This window comes from Nothoprocta perdicaria, unplaced genomic scaffold (genome assembly GCF_003342845.1).
Source record: "Nothoprocta perdicaria isolate Ctin4 unplaced genomic scaffold, notPer1 scaffold_161, whole genome shotgun sequence".
NCBI classification, from domain to species: domain Eukaryota; kingdom Metazoa; phylum Chordata; class Aves; order Tinamiformes; family Tinamidae; genus Nothoprocta; species Nothoprocta perdicaria.
In genome coordinates, this window is record NW_020454772.1 from 41,538 (window position 1) to 54,151 (window position 12,614).

General features: G+C 39.2%; 1 protein-coding gene across 5 annotated transcripts in view; it reads right to left on the minus strand.

Moving 5' to 3' along the window:
• Positions 1–7,604: 7,604 nt before the first annotated feature.
• LMO3 (LIM domain only 3) overlaps positions 7,605–12,614 on the minus strand; it is a 60,438-nt gene continuing 55,428 nt past the window's right edge. For all 5 annotated transcript variants that reach the window (XM_026035572.1, XM_026035568.1, XM_026035570.1 and 2 more), the window contains one exon: positions 7,605–8,411. In XM_026035572.1, coding sequence (XP_025891357.1) covers positions 8,306–8,411 — 106 coding nt within the window. In that variant the 3' untranslated portion in view covers positions 7,605–8,305. The remainder of the gene's footprint in view (positions 8,412–12,614) is intronic.

The following is a 12,614-nucleotide window of genomic DNA, read 5'->3' on the forward strand; positions in this document are numbered from 1 at the left end:
CTTTAAAACCCGCTTGGATGCAGCCCTGTGCCACGTGCTCTAGGTGACCCTGCTTGAGCAGGGGGGTTGGACTCGATGACCTCTGAGGTCCCTTCCAACCTTCGGCATTCTATGATTCTATGATTCTATAAGTTGATGGCAGGTGATACCTAGGAGACCTGTTTTAGCACTTAGACATCATTGCCCTGATATCATAATTAGAGCTACTGTGTTGTGCTGATGGAAAGTTTACAATGCTCTGTCCTGCTTAACACATCTTAACATTGGACCAAGCGCTTGGAAGTTAAACATTGTGATTGTACACTGTGATAATCAGTATCCTGTGTCACAGTCTGGATCCTTCTCTTTGTATTTTTCTATTCATTTAGAATATTTGGCTTAGGCGCTTTTTACATCTTTTGGCATCTTAGACATCATTTGGCTTAGACCCATTTTACATCTTGGAAGTAATACAAAGACACAATATTACTGATAGTAGGGGCCGTAAGTTTACTAACTTTCAAGTGCTTGTCTCCAGTGTTGAGATGTACCTTCACTGAATGAGCTGATGTTACTAAGCTTGACTTTGAAGAAGGGAGGTGTGTTGTTTGCATCCTGCCCATTTCACAAGCTCACATCCCTATCTTCATTTCAGCTTTGTAGCCTGGGAACCTTACCTGCAGGTAGATGTTTCAGCCAGCCATGCAAAATTCAGCAGAGATTATTTTTTCTTTTTAGGGGGAATTTTTAAGCTGCTTTTTCCTTTGATCTTTTTTATCATACATCCATATAGAAGCAACACATGTTCCATATAGGAGAGACATATTAGATGGCCTCTCTATCTGGCCTGTCTATCTGGCCTCTCACTGGCCTCTCAATCTGAGAGGGTTTAAACTCCCATCTTGCAACACGGACATCGGTCATCATGACCGTCATGCCATCAACTTGTGGGTTGTTCCTGAGATGGGAAGGAAGGGAAGTCTCTTGTCTTTTTGCTGAAACTTTGCAGTCTCACTGTAAATAGGAACTCCCCATAGCCACCAAGAAAGAGGATAAAGAAACTTCATTTTTGGTGCAAGCACATGGGAGGAAAGAGTTCCAGCTTCCATTTCCTCTTCCAAAGACTGTTTCTATCTCTCATTGTATGGCTCTTTAATATTAAATGAATTGCGCATGTCTGCCGGCACTCAGTAATAATTTATATGAAGGGCTATAGGCTGGAAATTCATCAGTTTGCTTACGGCAACCAAGTTCAACAGTCTGTAGGCTGCCCTGACTTCAGTTGGGTCATCCTCTGGTTGAAGAACTGCTATTTTACAGTGTAGTTTGGAGTCATATAAGAAGTGAAAAGAATGAGAAGGCCTGCTGAAATGCCTCCAAAATAAAGTGGGATAAGATGCTAAAGCAGAAAGCATCCTTACTACAGCTACAGCTTTAGTGGTAAGTGATATTTCTTCACTTACATGATGACTGAGAGGCTGTAGGACCAAATGTGAACCTGTCATTCTAAATCTGAGACATTAGCTAGTTACACATTTATTAACCAATCCACCTTGCTTCATCTTTCCTTTTTAATGAATATACACTATTAATAGTAGTACAGTATTAACACTATTACTATTATTAAGTACTATTAACAGTCTTACAGTAGTAAGACTACTGTACTCCAAAAAGGCATTTTCTGCAATGAATACTAAAATGATCCATTTCAACAAAGAATATCGGAATACTTTTATAGCTACAGCTACATTTTAATTAAACACAGCTCACATTTTTGGTTAACTGTGTGAGCCTTGGAGACCTAGATATTATGCTACAGTCGTGAAAGTCCTACAAAACTATGTAGTATACATTTTAAGCTCCTACTAAAATAATAGTCAAAACTGAAACTATTTTACTTACTCTGTTCATCTTGAAAGCTGGTATAATATCAGCAATCTATTGGTTGGATCCACATGATGGAAGTTGTAATTATCTTGGTATAGAGAAACATAAATGAAAGGTGTACTTTATGAACAGAAGATAAAGATGTTTCAAAATCCTTATACATAACATAGAATATAAACCCAAGTTTTTGATAGAAAAAAAGTATTTAAAATCTGATCTTATTTTCAAGATTTAAATATTCAATTATGTGAATAAAATATGTGAGCATTTTTTCCTTGCTATAACAGTCTACTGATACTGTTTTTCATACCACTTATTTATATATATGTCTCCTTGCAGAAAGGACACTGTTGGGTAGAGCACAAAGACAAATAATCTCATTTACATTGCTGTAGAACTACAGGTAGGAAGAGTACTTCTCTGCACTGAAATTCAGTGATTCCATGAAAGGCACCACCGAGTCACGCATGACAAACAAGTACAACCTGGATCCCAGCTGGATACAAAGACAGATACGTAGATTGTACTAATGTTGTTGCATACTGCTTTTTTTCCCCTGCCAGACAGTTTACTCATATAGCTTATATAAAAGGAAAGTAAAGGCTTGAGATGACGATATCAAGCATTTTAGGATTTAAATCTCACTTGGATTCTACAGAGTGATTGTGGCAGGACAGAGAAAGAAATTTTTTGCCTCATTATTGTTATTTTTTTTTATTAAGAAACTCTCTGAAAGGTTGCCCTTCCAACATGGCCCTTTCTCTTTACTTCTCAATGGCACAGTGTAACACGTTAAATGTAAATTGCTCTTGGATATTTTTTCAAAGAAATTTGACAGTATCATTTGATTTTGCTCTAACATAATCTAGAAACTGTTTCCAAGCAGTGGGACAAAGGGAATGTGAAGAAAATGTTATACAAAATTTCTTGTAGTTTGCTCCTTTCTTACAGTACTTACCATATTTTACTTAACAGCAGCAATCTTACCAGGTTCACACACTCAGATGTATCCAGTGATTACTTGAACTGTATAGGTTTCATACATTAGATGAGCCTTAGAATACTAATGCGGTATGCGTTACAATAATGCAGTAAATCCCAATTTGGTTTTGATTGCAGTAATCTGGAGTCAAATGTGCAAACCCTTGCTAATTTAAGTTGATTTTACCTTTATCGTTTTGCATACTACATGATCTAGAGCCACACAAACAAAAGCTTGTTTGGACTTACCGTGCTTTCCTTTTCAGAAAACAGAATTCTTTTTAATTAAAAACACTTTAAAAAAATCAGTATGTGTAATTGCTAACACCTGCTATGTGTTACTAACAGATGTTTCTTACTTACCTAAGGGAACTGTTATAATTACACCATAAGCTTATTGGAATGGCATTTCACCAAGATATTTTAGGAACTTTAGGTGGTGACTTTGTGCTCTTTTATTAATCTTTGCTCTCAAGAACTTTAAGTGAAGGAAAATTAAAGAAAAAAACAACAGAAAGGAATGGCAGACCTATTTACTTGCTGGCTCCCCTACCTCTTTCTGTCACAAATGGTTCACCAAAACTAACCTTTGGATGTTGTTGGATGTTGCTTGGATGCCTCCAAGCATCAAGGAGGGGAGGTTGCTTGTGTTGAACGATTGGTAGTGCTGGAACCTGGCATGAAAAGACCCAGGAATTGGGGGGCTATGAGTGGCTTTATAAGCCCTGTGACCAGGGCAGGATGAGGGCTACCAAGTGGCTGAGGGAGCTTAGCACATGTCCAGGGTGCCACAGAGCTTGGGTAAGTGATGTGGATTGTGGGAATGCCGCAGCTTTCCGCGTCTCCAGGCCTGACTGCAAAGCAAGACACGGTGCGGCTCCCTCCGCATCTTCATTTATGAAACTAATCACACAATTACCTGCAGGCATGTGTTAAATATGACACTGGTCTCTGCAAAATAATGGGCCAATTGCAAACAATGAATAAAGAGAGGCAGCTCCATTTATAACTGCTGTTTCAACAGAGCTGTGTTGTAATCAAAGTGATCTGAGGGTGACTCATTAATTAATTGATGTTCTTTTTTATTATGTGCTATTGAGTTAATGAGTAATTTGTGCTAGATAACTCTCTGAACACACTGATTACGTGAGATATTTTCTGCGGCTCTCATACCAATGACATGCTGAATAGGTGGAAGATGGTATTTGCTTATGTATACTCATTATTAGCAGGTTCAGGATGAATATAAATCAGGAGAAGGGCATTTTAAAAGGTATTAGATACATGCAACCCTTACTTTAAGGCTTTAAGTAGATATTCTTCAGCTTTTAATGCCTTAAATAGTATTAAAATCACTTCCTTTATAATACTTCTATCACCCACAATTGGCAGCTCCTAGAAAGGGTGCCTACACAAAAGACTTTTACTGGGAGCATGTTTCTGCTAATGGGCTATTACCTTGCTCATACTCTATTTTGGTTTCCTTTTGCTAAGTACTGAAGTGAACAGTAAACAGGTTTGGGCTGCATCATTGGGCTGAAGTAGAAATGTATTAAGTGAATATGTAATTGGCTTTTTTATCTAAAGTGGTATTTAAAAGAATAAAAACACTGTTCTTATATACAGTACACACTTTGCTTTCTGTATTTTGAGTTGTTAAAGCTTTTGCTTTATTGAAACCACAACATCTCCAATGCCATAGGAGTTTTTATTCATTAAACAACAAATGGCTAAATTGATAATTTAGTCTGACAAGAGCAGCACAGTTGAAGCTTTCAGAAGAATCAGCTAAATGTATAAAATTATACCCAGCAATCACTACAGACCTTCATTTTTTGACAAGATTTGTTCTAGGTACAGATGACTGTAAACTACCTACCGCTGAGAAAATTATAAGAAGCTGCTGTATATTATGATGAAAAAAAGGCCTTTAAAGCACTTTATGCAGGCTGAACCCTACCAATCCCTGTTTGTTTGTTTCTTTTCCCCACGATCTCACTTCTCACTGACCACTTTTCAATCTGTTTGGCTAAAGTCATTTGACATGTAAGCAACTAGGAACATTTGAGGAGTGCTGGGGGCATTTAATTTTCTATTTATTTTAGGTGAGCTTAAATTTGAACATTTGTGGGGGGTGAGAAGAATGCAGAAGGTGTGTATAAAGAAAACAGAAAACGTGTGATAAGCGAGATAGATAGAAATGCAATTTTGAAACAGATAACTTTTTAGCCCTGGTCACTGCTTCTGCAGCACCCAGACTGGCCTGATTCATCACCAGTTTTGGCAGATCATAGACACAGCAGGTTATGGTAGGTAGAGGAGCTTTCTACAATTGAAAATCAAGGCTTAGTAATTTGTACTTCACCAGGTGGCTTAAAAAACAGCAGCTTAAGAAAAATGGATTTATGAATGTGTTTTGGCTGGCTAAATTCATAGATTCATAGAGATAAAATACCCTAAAAGTAGGAGATACAGGCAGAAGCAAATAAGCCTACATGGAAAAATGGTCACTAGAGTAACCTTTTGCTGTATGCAGGCACAGCATGTTGAAACACATGGTGACAAAGAACAAAACCAAAAGTAGATTACTAAAAAGAACCCAAAGAAATGGTCTAGACTTCAGCTGAAAGGATCAGTAAAGCTGCCTGGCAAAAGATAACCTCTCTTTAATATTGTCTTAGAATATTCTACTCTGGTGGAGTTGTAAATGTTTCCATTTAGCATATTTTAACTCCCTGTTACTATTCTAAAAGCCAGACAAGATGGTAGATAGAAATGCAGGAAAATGTGTAATAGTTTTTTGACCTACTCCAAGCCTATTTTGTATCTTGTATATACTAATTTTAGATATGTATGTGCATTATATGTGCCCAAAGCAATGCCATACCACCCGTTTGCCACACTTGAAAGAAGCATAGCACCATTGCTTTCTCCTTACACCAATTAAGATGGATCAAAGGGTGAGGCAGTTTTTTCTTTATCCATACCAGGACCAGCCTTCTCTTCCCCATTGTGAGTATATATCACAAAATGCCCACATCCATGTACGAATAACAGTATATGTAATAACGAACCGTTATTTTCCCACTCCAGTTTGTTTACTCTATATAGAGTTGAGCAGTGGCACTTTGTGGTAATGAGAGAGCACTATAGAGTTTACAAGCACTAACAACGCTCTGTTGCCTTCATTCCCAGGAAAAACTCTCACAGCGTTTTGGTGCATTCCTTCTTCAGATCTGTGTCTCTCTATTGTGCATTTTAATGCTCTCCTTTCCCCAGAATGTCCTAACGCTACCAGTAATATTTGCATGCATAGCTCTCGGTTTCCTGACAAGCTGAAAATGCTTTACAAAAGCAGTGTATGTATTCACCCCATTTGATAGATGGGGGCAACTGAGGCACAGAGAAGTTAAGTGACTCGGCCAAGCTTGCAGCCAAAGTCAGTACCAAAGTTCTTCATTTCCTGTTCCTCAGCCCCATTTCTGAGCCAGGGATTTCCATCCAATCTCTAGTCTACTGGAGGAAACCACTGAAATAGCTCCTTCTAGCTTCCAGGTGTCTAACTGAAAGAAGGGCTGGGAAGAGAAAACTGAAACTGGAATCAAATTAAGATTTTTTTTTCTTTTCCCTCTTCTGGCCATCTTCATTTTCACAGAAGTTAAGCTTTCTGAGCCCCACTCATTTTTAAAAGACTTCATGACCAGATACAAAACAACACTGCAACAAGTCATTAGAGCTAAATATCCATTTTTGAATCAGTCCACAGTGAAACCATTCTCAAAACCACACACTGGTGGAACTGTTCCACTGCCTTGCAAAGTTTCTTTTCCCATTTGCAGGAAAAACATGGTGAAAATGCATAGGGGGAGAGGAAGAGTAGGTAAGGACTGCACTGAACTTCAAACACAGTCAAGTTCACGTGAGAGTTTTTATTCTAAATAAAACAAAGTGCTCATCTTCAGAACTGCTTAGGATATAGTGGGTCTGTGGGGTTTTTCATTTGTTTGTCTCGATGCAGGCTGTTCTCCTGCATTGATTATAGTGGCAAAGAATCAAATATGCATTTAGGAACTTTGTAAGCGTTCATCCTGCTTTCCTTTGCCAAACACCTGCAAGCTCTGCCAGGGGTGTGAGCACTGGGGTACACCTGGCTGATGCAGCAGTCTCATGGCAAAAGGACTGACTGCCCACAGTGACTGTCAGCAGTGACTCCCTTTTGCCAGAATGACTTTAATTGCCAGTGTGGATGGGACAAACCTGTAGGATATCACTACAGGAATCAGAGTACTTAACTAGTCGAATGTGGTAGCTCTCATCCTCTGCAATTTCAATGGTATGTCCCATCAACATGAGCATTTAAATTATCTTTAGTATTCACTGAGGTGGGTGTTTAGTGACCATTCACACTCTTAGTGTCAGCTCGGGGTGATTTCCTTCATGTGAGCAGACCCTTGGAGGGCACCTTCTAGTTCCACTTTTTTTTCCTCCAAAGTCTGTTTTGGATTTACTTTCAGGTAAATATCACACACATGTGTATATATAAATGTATTTATATATATGTATATATAGAACGAACAAGATATCCAGAGGCACTGGCTTGTATTAGGGCCTAATTTCCAGCTAAATTAAAAATCAAACCCAGGCATTTTGAATGCCCAGGGGGTATCAAAGCAGCACCCCAAGTCATTAACTCTTGCACCTTTTATAATATATCCCAGTCAAGATTTGTTTTTCAAAATTCTGTAGTAAAATAAAAGTGCTCTTTGAGGAAAATCTATGCAATTAAACAACAGATGCTTAACCCCTGAAAAATAGAGGCTTATAAGAGAAGGGCTGATAGACCTTTAACCATGGCGTCATTAGCAGCAGGTGCTGCTAGAGTTTTAATTTTTTTAAGTAATTTTAATGTAAACAGTATTCTTAAGCTCTAAGTGTAGCATAATGGTTGGGATTTGCTCTTTAATTCTTTTTACTAGAAAGATACAGCTCATTTAAAATAGCTGGTAGATACAGAAAGCATAAATATACAGTAAGTTTAGACACTGATTGTACTAAATGCAACAATACAAAGAAGCAAACAGGAACACAAATGGTAACACAATAAAACTGTATTACATTTGTGCTTCAAATATTACAATACATTATATACAGTAGTCCAAAATAAACATCTCATGCCAAATGACACAAAAAGAAACAAAAAACCAAACAAACCAAAAACCCCAATAGCAAGCAAAAAAGAATCCAGCGGTATGTACAGTGCCTTTTTAATTAACATTCAACTCTGAACTGGAGCAATTTTCACTACATACAGATGCAGTCCGCCTTTTATTTCACGCAACCATCCTGTCTCCCTATATCTACGCTATTCAGTAGGTTCTTGTGTCATTTCTTATATACACGTTGAGCAAAAAAGATAAAAGAACATAGTGCTTTGTATTCTTAGTGATGTGGCATTGGATCAGCGAACCTGGGGTGCATAACCTTCTTTCATTAAACCCTCCTCATAGTCTGTCTGGCACAGGATCATGTTGTTCTTCAGGAAAAATTTGTCTCCAACGCAAAATCTGAAATTATAAAAATAAGGGAAAAGAAAAAGTGGTTTTAGAATGAAATGTCATTTCTCTTACATTTAAGAGAATCATCTTACAATCATCTTACATTTAAGAACTGCTGCACAAGCATATTCACAGTTTTGTTGTATTGGCCATACAGCTCACACCTTTGCAGTCTGTTGCAGCACAAATACACGTGGGGCAGGGGAGCTGCTCCGGTATCAGAATTAATTCCCTGCTTTCAATAAAACCAGTGCATGCAACTGCTTTTGCTCTCTGAGCCAAAGATTTAATTCAAAGCCCACCGATGACTGTGGGAGTCTCGGATCAGGTCACTATCACATAGATAAAACAGAATAAATATCCAGGCCTACTGAGCTGAGCAAAAAGTAAATTTAGTGCTTTCTCACAAATCAGAAGGAAAACAAAGTAGAATACCCATCAGAGATACATGATGTTTATGGTGCACAAACACACTTACAAGATCATCATGCTATATTCGAGCTGAATATTTTACAAGGACTGATTTAATCCAGTGGTTCTGAGAATCAAAATATTCTTATCTAGTATACACACAACTTTACATATACGGCAGTGCACGTCCAGAGACCTATAGGCAGGTATGCAGGGAAAACAGTTTTGTCCTGGAGGAACTGGTTACAAATTTAGTTATTCAGCTAACTACTCTCTCTTCGGTGATATCAGTATACATACCTTGTTCTCCTATTATGTACTGCAGAATGATCTGATTGCTGCAAAATGATACTGAGTTATTTCACTTGATTTTCTCTTATGCTTTAAAAAACCCTCTTTAGTAGTTTTCACTCCTGACTGTCTGTTTTCAAACTTAGGCAGCATTTCCCAGCTACACAGTGTGTGTGTGTACAAATATAAGCAGCCTCATGCTGGACACTTCTTCCCCCCAGGCATTCCTTTGGACAAATCCAGGGATCTTTAAGGTATTTGGGGAAAAAGGGAATAGGGCCCAAGATAGAGAAAAACAGCAGCTTCCCTAATGATTGCTTTGGCAGGGTTACATTTCTTTGTTTACAGTGAACTCTCCAGCTATAAAATGTACTGGGAGGCTCTCCTCACATTACTCCAATTAAAATGAAAGAAAGTAACCTAAATGAACCCCTTAACACTGATGTGAATAAATGAAACCAGTTTCTACCAGCTAATTATGGCTCTCGCTACACGAAGCATTGTTTAATGTGTAACGGATTATAATGTCCCTTTTTTTTTTTGTATAATTTCCAAATGGTGACATCTTGGCCACAATTAGGGTCAGATATAAATGCTTGCGGTGTTTACGGTAGATTTAACAACAGGGAGGCCATGGGAATAGCTGTATATGTATTTAATTGTAACAATTTAACCTTCAAATAGCTGCGTCTGCTGCAGTTGACCCAGTAAAGCTACGCAAATTGCACAAGCTGACCCGGGCGACCTTTGATAGTGGTCCCTCTTTATCAGACAGTCGATTCCTAATGATGCTCGAGCAGAAATCTTGGCGAATTGTCACAGATTAAATTGTGTATTGAAAGCAGTCCTTTAATGTTTTGTGAAGTTAGAGGTTTAAATGAGTAGCAGTTGGACTGATTTACATTTGTGAAGATTGGAATGCTAGACAAACAGCGAGCCCATTTATTTTCCAACTGGGTAGCTTTGGAAATTTATCCTTATGCTAGCTAAATAGATAGAGGGAAAATAGTGTAATAAAAAAGTGGATTGAAAAGAATTAGCTTTGCTCTTAAAGGAAAATTGGTTTGTTTATTTGTGGACTTTTTTTATTTTTTTTCTGTAGGATTAATGCCTGCTGCTGATGATGATTGAAAATAGAGATTATGGAATGATCCTGAAATCTTTAAGTTATTTATGGTCAAGACTGCTTTATAGGATTTACAGGTTCCTTCTCCCCCTCCTGCCTCAGTCCTGGCATCCTAGGCTGCTAACAACCCAAAAGCATGCTATGTAAATGTGTTGAAATGAGGAATTCTTGCAAAAACAAGCTATTTGGGGCTTTCTCCAGTTCCCTGCTTTTGCATCTCCATTCATCAACTGCAATCCTGACTGAAATTGGTGTGTTTTTGCTAGATTAGGTACAGGAGTCTTAGCTAGTGCTAGTACATGAAAGCGATTTTCTCAAAGAAGGGACATTAAAATAAAAATCTTTTTTAGTTTCTATTAATTTAATACACTGATTGATACAGGCTGAATCAAGAGGAATTAGCCACTGTCACAAATCAGTCTCTCCATTGGAGCCACTGAGGGGCACTGAACCTGTGACATGTGGCCAGCAGTGCCATCGAGTGAGACAGGGGCTGCTGCCTGTCCCTGTGGTGGGGAAGAATTCCTTTATGATCCATGGTAACATAGACCTTAGCAGGATAATTTCTATAAATTGCAAAAAAAAAAAAACCCACACTGTATTTTTGCAACGCAAAATTCTGGTTGAAGGGTTTTGTTCCGCAGCCGTCAGAGAGGTGCCGTGGTTTGAATTAAACCTCACCACCTGCAGCAGGGAGCCGGGATGCCTTTCCCAATAAAAAATGCCAACGTGTTTCGCTTTGGCTGTGTTAATATGTTGTGCCAGAAATGCTCTACCTACGTCTACGTGGCGTTTGACAGCTCTATGCATGAGCAGCTGTAAACACGCGCAGTCCCACAAATCATTTACCTCCTGACCGTCTGGTGGTGGTACAGGCTGCCGGTGGCCTGTCTAGACACGCTCGCCTGTGCGATAACCTGTCGGGGAGCCCGTCTGTCTGCATGGCAAGACACCCTCCGTGCTCATCTGCGGCCATGGCCGCGCGCCGGGGGGCGAGCATCTGTGTCCGGGGGGGGAAACCTGTTACTTGTGCACTGCTTACGGTCCAAATCCTGCTCCCACGCTGCGGAAAAGCGGCAAAGACTGGAGGAGAGGCTCGTGTGTGCCCCTGAGTATTAAATGTGTGAATTATGCAGTCATTAGGTGACAAGGGAGCAAGCGCTGGGTGACAAAAGATGCTAAACGCAGCCCACTGGCTGCCGAGCACCACAGGAGAGGGCGGATGGATGGATGGATGGATGGATGGATGGATGGATGGATGGATGGATGAAAGGCAACAAATGCTGCCCATTCAGCACCATGCTTTGGACCGGGCTCTCCGAAGCGGACTTGGCCCTTTCCAAGGTCAAAATGGTAAATTTTGCAACTTCCTCAGTTTGGTTTTACACATCTAAAGATTGGCTGGATCAGAAGCAGATCCACCAGAAATTCAAGCTTTGCCTCCCATCCTCTGCAAGAATGTTTTTCAGTGGATTTACAAGGGTGTAAATCAGGGCACAATTGGGCACATATATCAAACGGAATCAAGGAGGACAGTGAGATGAATATTGATCTTTGGTGCAAAAGCAAAGCTTTCCCATATTCAAATGGCAATTGGGTTAGCAGTATATAATGAGGCAAGACGATTACTTCTCTAGCAGACAGATGGTAGTCTTCAGCCTTTTCTTCCTTAAAACCCGCACTCAGTTTAATTTATTTAATAGGCATACAAGATGAGCAGGAAAAAATATACAATAGGCTGCATTAACATGCCAGATTGGACTTACTACCATAAATTGATGGTACTACTTTTGACGTGACTGTGACATTAGTAGAATGGCCATTATAATTAACCTATATCCTAGAACTCCTGTCATGTTTTAAAATGGCAAAAGGAAGGCCATTTATATTACAAAATGACCTCTGTTATCATCTTGTTTGGAAGAGGAAGGTGTGCCTAGCCTAATCACGAATAGTATGAAACTTCTGTTTTAAGAAATAGCTACTTTCTTTTTTGCTCAGAGGAGAGATTTAAGGAGATCTTTCTGCTGTCTGTCACTTCTGACATACAGGATGCATGTCAAAGTACTGAAGACTTCCTTAGAAACTGAGTGAAAAATTGCTGTGAACAAAGATTGCGGCGTGTGAAGTGCTTCCTTTGGTAATGTCAGGGCTTTGTTGTAACAGAAAGGCACAAACAAAATATGGACACATTTAATTGTTTTCTTTTAGTAAAGAAAGCACAGACTTACTCCATCCCCACCCTCCCTCTTTATATTTTTTTTTCAGTTCCATCAGGTATGTAACTTGTCCTTTCCTTTCCTTTCCTTTCCTTTCCTTTCCTTTCCTTTCCTTTCCTTTCCTTTCCTTTCCTTTCCTTTCCTTTCCTTTCCTTTCCTTTCCTT